Source organism: Pleurodeles waltl, chromosome 5 (assembly GCF_031143425.1).
Source record: "Pleurodeles waltl isolate 20211129_DDA chromosome 5, aPleWal1.hap1.20221129, whole genome shotgun sequence".
Classification (NCBI taxonomy): Eukaryota; Metazoa; Chordata; class Amphibia; order Caudata; family Salamandridae; genus Pleurodeles; species Pleurodeles waltl.
Window position 1 is genome coordinate 125,163,150 of NC_090444.1, and position 15,055 is coordinate 125,178,204.

Consider the following 15,055-nt stretch of genomic DNA (forward strand, 5'->3'; position numbering starts at 1 on the left):
GAGGGTTTGAGGGAGCAGCAAGAAAGATTTGTTAGTTTAGGTATGTGGCTTGACTTAAGTGTTTGGCATATTGGCAAAGTGAATAGTGATTCCTTCTTCTGTATATAATAGAAACAGGAATGGGAAGGAAGCCATATTTGTAATATGTCTGTTATTCTTAGCTAAAGAAGGTCTGCATGGAGGGAACGTTATCTCATTCAGTAAAGCCTGAGATGAGGAAGACCTGAACTCATGAGTAACGAAGATTATTAGTAGGTAACCGGATCATTTCTTCAGCTGTGCAGGTACCACAGATGTGGACTGCCTCCGTTTGTGCAATGGAATATAAGGGTCTAATGCAGTACCCCAAGTGTGCCCTACTGTCCCATCTGGAATGTAGACCATTATGATTTCTCACTAGGATATGCTTTATGCTTAACCACATATGGACAGTGTTTAGGAAATCAATAACAGTCATCCACAATATTCCTCGCAAACCAAAAGTGATGACTTATTTGATTTTAAGTTGTTTTTTATTTTGTAATTTATAACAAGTGGACATCTCTGACCCTAGAAAGCATATATTATGCTAAGGTTTAGCCATTAACACTGGCATGTTTCGTTAGTAGTAAACACAACTAGCATATACATTAGCATGTTTTTCTGAATGTTTTCTTTAGTTCATCACAACAATAAATAAGTACTACCTTTTTGCTCAGTCTTATTTGCTCTGCAATTCTTTTGTACATTGTGTAAAATTAGTGTTTAATGCAAGTTTATCACCTGTTGTCAAATATGCACAATCACATGCAAATATCAGCACTGCAGCTGTGTTTGAAAAACAGTGGTCTTGGCATTTTAACACAATCCCAGTTTGATTCATTTCGAGATATAGAGCTGTGCACAACTGGGACTGTGGAGCTGATCGTGAGCTGAATGGTATTGTTGGGGTGGTAACTCTGTACCCAAAAATACAGGTACTGTTTGGTGTCACTGTGCCTTTACTGTGCAATACACAATTAATTACCTGGTATTTGGGACAACTATGAAGATTACGGTAGGTGTCTCATTACGGGGCCATTTATTGGACAGGGATTCCACCTGCTTTTCACAGGTAAAACAGTGGCTGAGTTTTACCTCACACATTAATGCTAGTTGTTGTAAACTCTTGAAAGTTTTCATTCGGTTTTGGATAGAAATGGGAGTTTATGTCCACAACAGGATTATCATTTCTCTCGTTATCAGGTCTTTAAACGTAGCTACGGATGTCAATTCAGAAGAATGTGCCACCATTGCCTCCTTAACAACGCCCTGTTTAAGACAGATCACAATGTGGAAACAAAAGAAAGACTAGAGAAAGAAGACTACTCTTGTAGCCTTGTTACCTGCCTTTGTTGTCAAAGACAAGGCCTGCATTGAACAAGCTTAGTGGCGAATAGCTCGGGCCTTATCCATTCAAGGACTTGTGTGTCAGGCAGCATACTTTAAAGACAATTTCTTTTATGGAGTGGCAACCAATGGAGGGAACGCAAAGGTAGAGAAGCCGCCCTGGCAGGAAGATTGTTAATAAGACGAGCTGCTGTATTTTGAACAACTTGCAGTTTATTCAATACCGTCTCATTGGAAGCAGCCAATAAAGCATTACAATAGTCCAGACGGCTGATAACCATTGCTTAGACCAACGTTTTCCTCACATAGGGGGTCATTCTGACCCCGGCCGGCGGCGGAAGCCGCCGGCCTGGCGGGGACCGCCAGAATACTGCTGCGCGGTCAAAAGACCGCCGCGGCTATTCTGGGTTTCCCGCTGGGGTGGCGGGCGACCGCCAGAAGGCCGCCCGCCAGCCCAGCGGGAAACACCCTTCCATGAGGATGCCGGCTCCGAATGGAGCCGGCGGAGTGGAAGGGGTGCGACGGGTGCAGTTGCACCCGGCGCGATTTTCAGTGTCTGCATGGCAGACACTGAAAATCTTTGTGGGGCCCTGTTACGGGGCCCCCAGGGGCCCCACGACACCCCATACCGCCATTCTGTTCCCGGCGGCCAAAACCGCCAGGAACAGGCCGGCGGTATGGGGGTCGGAATCCCCATGGCGGCGCAGCTTGGAGGATTCCCCAGGGCAGCGGGAAACCGGCGGTACACCGCCGGTTTTCCGTTTCTGACCGCGGCTGTACCGCCGCGGTCAGAATGCCCATGGGAGCACCGCCAGCCTGTTGGCGGTGCTCCCGCGGTCGTTGGCCCTGGCGGATTTTACCGCCAGGGTCAGAATGACCCCCATAATGTAGAAGGACGGGCACGACTCTTCATGAGAGACGCAGCATATGAAAGCAAATGCTAATTGTAGTTGCGACCTGTTCTTTTATCGTGAGCGATTTCTGTTTTTTCAAGGTGAACACTAAGATCTTTTACAACTAATTTGGGGTTTGGTGCAGGGCTCAAGTCAGAGGGCCAACAGTCGGGAGGCCAAAGTTATTGTGCCTTGCCAAACAGCATAATTTGAGTTTTATTGGCGTCCAGCTGGAGATAGTCGTCTGCCATCCAAGCTGCAGTAGCAGTCATGCCTGCTGAGGAACATGCTTCAGCATGGTTTAGATCTTTGTCAAAAGAGATAATAAGCTGCGTGTCATCAGCGTGTGACAATGGTTCAAAGCCAAATGTTTTAAAAACTTTGGCAAGGATGGCCGCATAGATGTTAAAAAGTATAGGACTGAGAGATGAGCCCTGTGGCACCCCCTTGTCAAAGGCGCATGATTTATAGGCCCCTAGATTGATGGTCAGAATCAAATTCAGTAAGTATTACATACACACAAACCATTTACCAAGATCTGATTCCATTTACCTACCAATATGCCCTACGTTTCTCTTGAGGCAACTGATAGATGAAGATGCAAGTTTTAATCTCTAAAGGGGAACCACTCCAGACTATAATATTAATGTGGGCGGAATTCTAGTAATGTTACCTGCCTAACAATTAACGTGTGACCCAAACTCACGGCATTGTTTAAAGCTCTCATTTCTTTTCCGACCTCCTGAATTCTAGAAATAGGTGTGGGGACGATTTTCAGTACTGGCACACTGTGCATGGAAAAGGCCTGGAGAAAGTGTACATTGGGACAATTCTTGGTGACTAGCATGGAAAGCTTATCTATTGAGTCACAGTACAATCAATTAATAGGCATCAGACAGAGCTAGGATTATTTTTTTAGTTTTCAGCTTACACTGTTAGGAGGCTGCAGAAAATTCTGACAAAAACAGCTCAAGCGATCACTGGCCTGATTCACAAAGCTCATGTGAAACCAGCATTGGTTAGAATGTCCCAACATCCAGTAAAGACACAAGTTGTGTTTGACGTGCTCTGCGTAGAGCGGTACATAGCAAATTACAACAGTATCTGAAAGCAATCTTCTGACCTAAATAATCAAATATGCTCTCAGTTATGCATTGTTCTGGAATGCACTGTGGGTCTAGACTGGACAGAAGGTAGACAGATAATTTGTAATTGCTCAAAATTATACTATTTAGCTTTTTAATTTTGCTTTGGATCAGTGTCTGAGGCACTCAGCAGTTTCAAGGAGGCTGTGGGGTGCATAGTGTGCGATGTAGAAATCCTGATTGACATTAACAATGACAATACCTTCACACATGTTCCGTAAAGCCTGCTGAGCTTCTCAGGCCAAGCTGTAAAAGATGCAGTAAGGTACTCCCAGTAAAACCCCACTAATTTTCCCTGTACTAAACACCGAAGTGTGTCAACATATAACAAAATAATAGTACATTCTGGTCATCAAACACCACCAAAAGCATGCCTGCATTGACCACACTAAAGTTATGCATTTCTCACCATATTGTATCCAGCAATCGAACATTACTGAAATTGCTGTTTGGGAGGTTGTACAGGATGTGTTTGCCTATTACAGTTTTCAGATTGCGTTTTGAGTATAATGAAGCTGCTCTTTTATATTTTTCAAACTTGAAAGACTTGAAAATTCTTTATCTGAAGCATTATTGTACTTTGAGTTCAAACACCAATGCGACTCGAGAAACTGAGGCCTTTGTCCATCACAAAGTCTCAGCTCATAAAATTCCCACTTGTATTTCCAGTTTATTAATAAACAAATCACAATAAGCACATTTGCTGAAGTCCACCAATACTTAAGGTATTAGCACTTGCACTAGTAACAAAGGACAGCTCACCTCTTGTAATCAGGTCTGAGGGCCCGATTACGACATTGGCGGTCCGAGGACCTCCAATGCCTTGGTGGCGGTCGGACTGCTGCAGTTGTGGCAATCTGACCGACACATTATGAGGTTGGTGGGCAGAGCCGCCAACCTACCACCGTCCCTGCCAGGATTTTCAATCCTGGTGGGCTGACTACTGGTTCAGGTTGTAATCAGCTAGGAAAAAATGAACGCAGGGCTGCCCTGCTGAATACGACCTTGTTCTCCGCCAGCCTTTTCATGGCAGTACCACGGGTACGGGAACAGATGCAGAGGGTAACAGGGGGGCCCCTGCACTGCCTGTGGTATGGGCAGTGCAGGGATCCCCCTGCCCAGCACACTTGAACTGCGCACTGTCTGCTGTGCAGACGATACACATTTCAAGAGTGCTGGTGCCCCCTGTGTGCGGTAGCACTGCCTCCGGCTCAATTATGAGTCGGCAACAATGCTGCGCCTCTTTCCCGCTGGGCTGAATTTAGAAAGTCTTAATGGGGCCGGCGGGGAGGTCGCCAGCATAGCAGCGACCACACCGTCTGGAATTAGCAGAATTGCAGAATTCGTAATAGGGCCCTAAGTGCCTTACTGTCCTGAAGCAGGGCAGAATAGTTATGGTTACTTATAGAGCATACGTTCACCTGGGTTTCATGGCGCTGGAATAACCAGTCTGGGTACCAAAGTAGAAAGTGATTAACAAGCAAACAGAAACGTTTTTAGCAATTTCCTGTTGCAAACATAATGCAAGAGGTAGAGAATTTCACATTTTGGCTGCAGCCATTGAAAACTCACGGCCGGCCCCAAAGGATATCAATTTGGTTCTCGTAACCGCAAGAAGATTTTTTTTGCTAGATGTTAAAAACCTGGAAGGTTTCTGCCTGCTGAATTTTACAGCAATGAAGTCAGTAGTAGATTGGCATATTACTATATGGACTAGCCCCTTGGTTTCATAGTGGATTTTGTTAGATACTGGAAGCCAATGAAAGTGTTTTAAGTAAGTGGTACATTGTTTGGTAAATTATCAATCAGTTGTGCTGCAGTGTTTTGAATCATCTGAATTTGCTTAATTAAAGTACCCGGGCAGATATATAGATGGACTTACCCTTAATTCAAACATGATCATTTTACCATTTAAAAGTATATGATATCTAAGCATTACATAACTCATTATTTGTTAACAAAATCATATTATTATGTAAGAACTATAACTCCCATTATGTACCTAATGTAGCACGTATAATAGAGTATTTAAAAAATAACAGCTATTCTTTGAAATCAGGCAGAATTTATTATTTCTAAACTTTCGAATAATTACAATATAGGAGGACCTTGAACGCCACGAGTGCCTGACCTCTCCAGACATCCCCCAGGTGTTCGATCCCCAGAAGAGACCACTTGCGGAACCCGCCCAGGGTCTTAAGGTCCCCCAATGAGTCGCTACACCACAGTGGGGTCCGAGCTGTCAAGGTAGATCCCCAACCCAGAAAATGGATATGGACATGCCACGCCTTTACCACTGTTGCAGTATGCACCGGCAGCGATAACAAACTCCTACGGGCATAGAGGGCGGGCTCATATCCCCCGCCCAATATCTGTCTGTCCAACCGGACGCCAGATCCTCCTGGAAGCAAATGCCCAGTTATTAGTGGTAACTAATTGTGACGCCTAGTAATAGCGAAAGGGGTCCGGTATAGCCAGCCCGCCCTCATACACCTGAGCTTCGATTTCAGCAGCGCTACACGGGAACAGCCACAGTCCCACAGCAGCAGTCTGATGTCTCAGTCCAAACGATGGAACACCTCTGCCGGTATCTTGTAGGGAATGTTCTGAAAGACATATAGGAAGCGGGGCAGCGTCCTCATCTTGTAAAGGGCTGCTCGACACTACCAATTTGTGATACCTTATAACTTGCAATATAGGAATCACTATGTTTTACTTTTAATGCATCTAACCCTTAGAGGCTTGAGACAATTAATTTGAACATACTACAAATTTTACTGCAAAAAGAAAAAATACTAGTTCAGAAGTTGTTTTATTCAGTTATCTTTCTACATTCCAAAAATGCTATACATTTGAGCTGCCATCAAAAACATAATAAAGCATACCTTTAATACATATTGGAAGTTAACGATATGGTGATCACTAAGAAAATTGTTTTTCTGTATGGCTTAAAACAGGAAAGGTTTGAGAGAGTTGGGAAAATGTGAATTTAATTTCCCTGTGTGCTCAAGAAAAGTTGTTCATTTGATGCAGTGGATTGCTGCCCTCCTAAATAGTTATCGTGCTCCATGTCGACTTTATTAAAAGTGTAACCTCTGTTTTTTACCAGCACATTTGTTAACCTGACGAAATAAGCAAATAATACAAAACTCTGTAAATTAATGAACATTACTGAGTTGCTAAAATCAATTTGTCATTTGTGTTAGCGAGGGTCAGAAGAAGCTTGAGCCAGTTATTTCTCATGTTCAAAATATTTCATTGAAATTTGTAATTTAAAAGTACAATACAAAAAGAATACCAAAATGGTGCGTAGTGTAATATGAACCCGAAATACATAACTGCGAGTACCATGTACCTGTAAAGTTAAACACAAAAGGATATATTGTTTGACAATAACAGTAAAAGAAAGAGCTACAAACCATATAATAATTCGACTAAATAGCATTAACTAAGCAATCGATTATGAGAAATAAACATCATAAATATATTGCAATATGTTCATCAGCTGGCTTCCAAAATAATTGAAAAGAGGGAGGAAGTATTATTAACACCACCCTAAGAGGTAGATGACCTCCCTTTCAGGTAAAATAATCCAGGACCACCAGGTGTATACAGGCCATAAAGATGCATCTTTCCAATTTGCTGTAATTGATTTGAGGGTGGCAGACAGTAAACAAATTCAAATAACCTAGTATGTGTATCAGATAAAGTAGAAGAGAGAGAGAAAATGATTTACAAGCAAGCATATAATAAGAAAGAGTATTTAAAAAGTGAAGTATTTTATTTATAAAGTCCTACACGTCTTTCCAAAAGTGTGTAATAGTTCTCCAATAACATAAAACATGTTTTAGAGAGCTCTCCATCATTTTACTATGTCAACACCATGGGGAATTCAATAATTTAGAAGGAGTCCATAGACCATTAAAGGAAGGAATTAGTTTGATATAATGAAACTGGAAGCCAACCTGAAATATTTGCCAACCATATTGTTCTCAAAGTATCTAGAGAAAAGGTGTTTGAAAGTTCATTATTCCAAACATTAGTGAGGACAAGGAGATTAACCTCATTTGTGTTATGTAATCTTTTATAAAATGTAGAAGCAGCTCAAGAAGAGGCAGTAAATGCATTATGACAAAGTTCAAAATCAGAAATTTTGGAATTAGGTAGCCGGTTTGGAAAGCAGTCAAGAACAGAGCTACAAAAAATGTCCTATTTATTAATATCTTCTGACTGTAATGAAAACTTATGTTGTAATTCTGAAAAGGATAAAAAGGGGTCTATTCACACCAGAGAGAACAGACCCTGATTGCAGATAGAAGGGCACTAGAACCAGGGGTCTATCTGCACCTATTGTATGGCATGGGAAAGATGGGTGGACAGCCAGCACAGATTGCCATGGTAGTGGATGTGTGGAGGAGGGCATGCCCGGCCATGGGCTGGCAGTGTAGGATCACATTGGTGACTCCACTGTGGTAGACAGGGGCCGGAAGGAGCTTAGGCTGATTTAGGGACACAAAAATGGGGATGTGCTGGGTGTTACAATGGTGGGGGATGTCTGGGGAGAGGAAGGATTGATACCCTTCCCCGAGTTGCAGACTGAATGTCAACTAACGGGTAACCAGTACTTTCAATATCCTCAAATGCAACACATTCACAGTAAACATAAGGATGTCTTAAAGGATTTGGAGGAAGAGCCCCCCTGAAGTCGATCATGTTGGCTGCACTACTCCATACCCACGCTGTGTCCCAGGTGTACACTACCCTCCTCACCCACAGTCTCCGCCCCTTAGACGCCCTTGGGCACAGATGGAACAAGATCTGGGCAGACTAGAATATGATGCATGGGGGGAGGACTGCCGATACCTGAGAGAAGTGGCAATATTGTCAGGCTTTTGCTTGCTCTAGCTTAAGTTAATGCACAGAGCTTATTAACAGAAAAGGACATTGTATAAAATAGGACTTAGCACCTCAGATCACTGCTTAAGGGGGTGTGGACAGAAGTGATTTAAGAAGTGCCTAGGTAGACAGAGATTTTGGGAAAGGGTAGGGGACAAATTAGCAGACGTCACAGAGATACGGATACAGCTCACACCCCATCTAATAACACTGTGTATATAGGGGGAGCAAACATTGGAGAAATGCATAGCACTCTTACAGTGTGGCCCTACCTGTGGCTAGGTGGGATATACTTAAAGGGTGGGGCAGCCTGGCGATACCCACAATGCGAGAATGGGAATCAAATCTAGACTGGTATATGTAGGCCGAGGAGTTGGTGTATAAATCATGGGGCTACCCCCTGGAAATTTGAAAAAATGTGTAACCCCTGAAGAAATGACAAAACTGATCATCAGTAGCCTTATCCCCTGAGGGACCAAGAAGTAGGGAAGAGGAGCCAGAACTGGGTTACACAAGCCCAAAGGCAAGGGGGGGCAGAAGATGGACCGCACAAATGATGGACATATACGGACAGTCCAGAAAGGGTGGCAGAGGATATTCAGTGTAGTCCGAATAGCCTAATTCTGTCTTGGTTATACAATTTACCGGAACATGGGGTCTCTTAAGATAAACCTGGTTGTAAATGCTATTGTGCCAATGTCTGAGAGGGGCTAAATTGGGCGGAGGGGGGGTGGGATTAACTTTCCTGGTTGAGCACAGACCTTGTAATGCATGGTGTTATGTTAAAATGCAAACACAAAATTTTGTTTTAAAAAAAGAAAATTTTAAAAATGTATCATTAGCACATCGTCAAGGATAATAAATCAGGTGGCGGATATAGTGAGACCAGTCCTCGTTCAATAAGAAGCCATTTGGGAGCGCTAGTTGGGTCAGCCTGACAAAACCAGAAAGAGCCTTGATGTAGAATAAAAGCTATATGATTTTTGTGAAAGTCTGGTAAGCCAGAGTCACCACTAAGTTTTGCAACTTTAATTTTAGCATGATTTAAACATGGCTGTTTGTAAATCCCAATAAATTGTGATATTAGTTTGTCACATTTTTTTTTATAAAACATGAGAGGTGACTGAATGGGAAGCATAGATAAAATATAAAATATTTGAGGAGCAAAAACATTTTATGAGTTATTTTTTAAAAGTAAATAGTCACAATTCAAAGTAATGGAGAGGCTAATAGAATGTGAAAATTGAGTACATAAATATTTTATTTTCTCTTTTGTGCCATATGGTACCAGTGTTATTAAGCATGACAGGTGCAAATAACATTTCAAACAAAAAAAACTCGGTTTTATTATTTTTAATCTGTACCCTGAAACAGTAGAGTAGTTATTTTTAAGAGTAAGAATATTAGGAATGAAGTTTTCCAGACCTGGTGACTTACGTGGTTTCAATGAATGAATGTTAATTTTGTCACAAAAAATGGGTAAATCTAACTTAGACCTATCAGACTGAAAAATACGTGGGAGATTACAGGCTGTTAAAAATGTATCAAGATGGTGGTCAACAGATTTAGGTTTGCTAGCACAAAGAACAGTAAAATGCTAAAAACTCAAATGTCAGCAGTAAATAATGCAGTTTCTCCCCAATGTCAACAAATTGCATGAATTTGATTTTTGTCTCTTTTAATACAAAGATATTTTCCTAATCATTTTTCAGATCTATTAGCATTAATAATATTTAGCTTTGTTGTTCAAAACCTGTATATCAGCTGTTTTGCTAAGAAGAGAGTTGTAAACATAACAAAGGTTTGTCATTGAAATCTGTAAGTAACCTTGTTAGACGTCATAAACAGGTGTTCAAATATAGCTATTTGTTTATCAAAATCCTTAATCTTTGTCTGAAATTATTTATTTTCATTTGCCATTATGGAAATAGTTGTCCCCTAATATATACTTTAAATGCATGCCAGCAATTTATGTTACATGTGACACCAGCAGTATTAAGAGAGAAATAATCTTCAATAGCTGACAACAATCTAACGTTATTGAGTTAAGTGCAATATCAACATTCATGCTCCGTCTTGAAAGTAAGGTATGTGTTGTATTCATTTTTAAACAAGGTTAGAGCTTGGTCCGACATATCAATATTACTAGTAGTAAGGTCTGTTGCAAACTGTAGGTGTCATATGTCAACACGTTTGGTATTTTTAAATCATGTGTTTAGCACTTTAAAAGCTTTGGGAGGTTGAAATTTAGCAGTTGAGGCTCTATCTAGTAAGAGGTCGCAAATCAAATTAAAGTCTCCTCTTACAATAAGGGAAAGAAACATTGCCCAAATTGACTATTTCAGAAGTAATTTCATTCCAAAATAATGGATCATCAGCTGTTGGACCATAAATATTAACTAAAGGTGAAATGGTAATATCAGTTTTACCTTCAGTGAATAGCAATTTACCCTCGGTATCAGGTCGCTTTTCTAATATCTTCAATGGAAGGCTTTTTTTTTTTTTAAAAGGATAGGCACACCATTTTTCCCTATAACAGGAGTGGAAAGAATATGACCTACCCATTCCATATTCATATAGGATAAACGTTTTTCATCTACATGGATACCGTGAATTAAACAAATATCAGTTTTATGTCTAGCTAAATAGTCCAAGGTTTTCATACGCTTATCTGGATGTCGTAAACCTTTTACATTAAGAGAAAATAATTTAATCTTCCAAAGTTTATCCGTAACAATTAACAGTAACTGGGACGGAAAGTGGGAAAACTAACAAAAACAATATCACAAAATAAGTAGAATCCTAAAAAAGAAAATAATGTAGGTCAGAGAAAAGAATCATGAAAAACTAAGAGTACAATAGAACACAAGAGAAAAACATTATTAAGAATCTGGAATCACAAACACGCATGTACAAGAACAGACCGATGGAAAACTTGCCCTAAAGGTAAATATTGTAAAGAATGAGGCTGAGCATGAAGGAACATTGATGCAGCTGTAGCATCAAGTAAATGTTTCATTAGTATCAAAGTAGAAAAAAGAAAATGATGATCCAGAAAAAATATGGAGATCTTCAGGTCGATAAAAGGATTTAGAAATGTCATATTTCCAAATGTGCATTATGGAAGGGTCAAAAGGCCATATTTGAATCTGGAACTCTGACGTCTGTGTAGAAACCTGAATTCCTTACAAATGGCTAAAAAAATTTGGCAAAATCTTGATGAATAAGGATTTAATGGCTGTTAACCATGAGAGAAGGGATTTGTCTAGCAGCGTTCTTATCAGCACTATGTGGTGGTGTTGTAAAACTTTGACAATCACTTTAGCCTGACCAGGTTTGCGATGTGATGGAATCTGGTGAGCTTTGTCAATCTCACTTTTTTCTGTGAGTTTTAGATTCAGTAGGCTAAGTTACAAGTTCTCCAAATACCAGTAGATGCAGTAGATTATATTACAAGTTCTCCGAATATCGTCTACAATCGTTGCCTTCAATATCTTCAGGGAAATTAAAAAGTCTTAAATTATATTGTCTAATGTGCTCTTTCAAATCCAGCTAAAGCTAGTTCATAGGCAGAAGTTTGGCTGTAAAAGGAAGTAATTGGTCTAGTTTGTATTTATTGTTTTGTATTTTAATTGCATTGTCAGAAAGTTGCACGCATAGTGGCATATCTTTATGAACATTTTTAATCTCTGAAGTAATGGTATCAATGGCACCTCAGACAGCCTGTGATTCTCTGAGGAATGTAGTTAAAGGTGGTTTTGTAGAATCAACAATTTTGGATTTAATTGACAATGGAAACATTTCCTGGTTACATTTAGTAGCATTAACAGCAGTATTATTACCCTCCATGTTACGAAAAAAGGTCAAATATCTTGCAGAACGGAGGAATAAGGAGTAATAATGTTGAAAGGACACAAAACAGTGAGAATTAAAGGTGCAGCAGCCTAAACCAGCTGTAGGAGGATCAGAGTCCCAAGCTGTGCCCTTTCTTCAATGTACCTCAACCTCCCCTGACAGGAAACACAGTCTCCGGAGTGATAGAGAGTTATCAGCAGTCCAGAGTGCTCAAAGCCAGTAGCAAATGCCACACAAAATGAATCCTGGGGCAGCTACAAGACACAGCAACAAGGAAGGAATATTCCTTTAACACTTTTGGCCTAAAAAAGTACTACAAATTTTGTTGATAAGGCAAGCGTGTCAGGAGCTAGCAGGAGGCGACCATCTTGTTTCCCACGCTTGCGCGATTCTCTGAGCCAGTGATTTCTGACAGTGTGCATATGTTATTTAGTCCTGTTGTCATTATATCTACAATTTGAAGATGTTACTAGTTTAGATCAAGAAATGAAAGATCACACATGATGGTAGGAGAGGACAAATCCATGGGATGAGAAAGTTAAGACAAAGCTGGGGATGTATATGGAAGAAGTGGGGAGATGGATGGTGGTTGTTATCTGACATCAGTGTTCATGTATTAATTAAGAATTTTGTACTGAAACTGACTTTCTGGAGAGTCAGTAATGCATGAGAGTGACTTTTTCCCATCTAGATGACTTAAGTCAAATGGAATGTATCTAATGAAAATAATTTGGTGTACACATGGACTATTTTTGTCTTTTCTCCCTAAGTCTGAAATTCCATATGATTTGAGGTGTTTAATTGTATACAAAGTGTTTTTTTTCCAGAAACCTCAAAGATGTGGCTTTTGTGATGTGATATAAAAAAACAAAAACATTGCTCTGAGACTTCCGGCTCAGACCTTAGTGTACTTCTTGGTTTGCAATTATCCAATTATGAAGAGGACAGATAAAACAATTTTAAAAAAAGAGAAGCAAAACATCACACAGCCACATTAATAGATGGGAGCAGGCAGAGGCCGTCTATCAGTCAAATAATTGTACTGATTCATAAATACTTTCCCACTGTTAAGACATATGTCTAAAAAACTAAATATTTTCAAACTCTAGTTTTTGACAGGTCAAAATAGTATAAATAGTATTATATGTGATCCTACTTTATGTCCAACTCCATCAAGAATATAGCAGCCTTGAAATACTATTCTAACACTTTACCTGAGATGGAAACCATCTTTATTTTTGTCCATTTTAAGTCTGCTTCGGCATTTACTGAAAGTGTTGCTCGTTTGAAAAAGATTGGTGGCGTTTTCCGACTTGAAAAACTCTCCTAGGTGCGTTTTCTTAGCACAGTCTCAAATATTTCAAAATTTACCCACTCTTAATTATCTGTTGCATACAATACTATTTGTTTTGGACAAAGTTTCCAAAAAATGAAAAATAAAGCTTCGATGCATACTTTCAGTTTTCATCAACCTGCGTATTGTTCGTCAGCTCAAAATATTGTTCTGATTTTCAGACACAACATAAGAAAATCGAAGCAATGACTTTGTGACATTAAATTGTCGTACAGTCTCAGCCCTCCACCTAACATGGTTCCCAAAAAAGTACTGGTTTGGTTTAGTCAGTGCTTAATTTGTAAATAAAAGGGTGCTGGTGCCCAAAGCTCTCCTCTTAAACTCGCGGCTGCTGCAATTAAATGTGCAAACACGGAATACTGAGGCGGCGTAATCCTGAAGCCATCTCGGGCCTCATTAATCCACATAAAGTCACTCCCTGCCGCTCCAGCTCATTCTTGCAGCTTTCTACTTTCTCCCTTTCTGACGCTTTCCCGTGTTTCCCTTCCTCCGCTTTCCCATATAGGTCTTTTGCTCGTAGCAAATGCTTGAGGCTGAAGAATAAGCCCCGGCCCTCTTAAGTGCCGGTGCTCAGCACCGGAAACAGCAAGCACAAATTAAGCACTGGGTTTAGTGCAGGTTGTGTTGCATGTCTGCATTTTCCTGACAGCGCAGGTTTCTTATCACAGAAGAGAAGATGGCTCCAATGCTCTGCAATGGTGTCATTACACATTCTCAGTAGCATTGCAAGAAAGGTAGGATATTTTGAAAGCTGTGAGGCAAATTTGGCAGGCAAAGTGACACCTCTCTGCCAAGATTTGGTGACTGTCATCGCCGTTTTATTCTCAATATAATAGGTGACTCGCAAAGGATATTGTTTGGGAAAGGAGGACTCAGTCAGGCAGGCGCAGGCTGTAAAAGCGCCAAGACAGCCCGGGAAGGTTGCCATGCTTGAAGCGAGGGAGGAAGACGGCAAAAGTGCCCAGGAAAGAGAAAAAACAAGAATTGGCCAAAGCTGAGTGAAATCTGCCTCTTTTGTCTGCTTTCTCGGCTTGAGCTTGAAAAACAGAAACTGTCCTGGGGTACAGAAAAAGTCAGAACTTTTTGGTCTTCATATTCTCGGTGACAGGGATTTCGAACTCTCCTGGGATGTAACTAATTGGTGGCATGTACCCCTCAGGCTTCCTTCAAGAGGAAAATCCAGGTATTTCTTATGTGATACCTCTCCAGCTGCGAAATGTGTGGACGATTTGTGTTCTCAGTTGCTTTGTGTAAGGACGAGCGATTTGAATGTGTTTGAATTGAAGTGAATGGTGTGCTTGAAGCTCGCTTTGACTTTTTCACAGAATCAGTAATTCAAAACTGTGCACATTTCCTTTGAAAGCATTTTTTAATCTAATGATTTAAAACCTGCTTTAGAGGCATACGACGTTTGACTGTAGTTGTACATTTCATGCACGTTTCCCTTTTTGTGCATCTGCCATTATCTTCCAAGTAGGGTCTATCTGATTGCATTCATCCCAGCAATGGTAGCCACACCAGAGTTGTTGCATTATGGATCATGG

The 15,055-nt window shown here is 40.6% G+C and overlaps 1 protein-coding gene across 2 annotated transcripts in view; it reads left to right on the forward strand.

Annotated features, from left to right (window-relative positions):
• The window catches only part of MSRA (methionine sulfoxide reductase A), an 885,765-nt gene that overhangs the window by 86,087 nt on the left and 784,623 nt on the right, over positions 1–15,055 (forward strand). Inside the window, exon 1 of one of the 2 annotated variants that reach the window (XM_069233799.1) lies at positions 14,643–14,694. The exons of the other annotated variant lie outside the window; for it this stretch is intronic. Coding sequence (XP_069089900.1) covers positions 14,658–14,694 — 37 coding nt within the window. The 5' untranslated portion in view covers positions 14,643–14,657. Of the gene's footprint in view, positions 1–14,642; positions 14,695–15,055 lie in introns of those variants that run through there. 2 annotated transcript variants of the gene reach the window in all.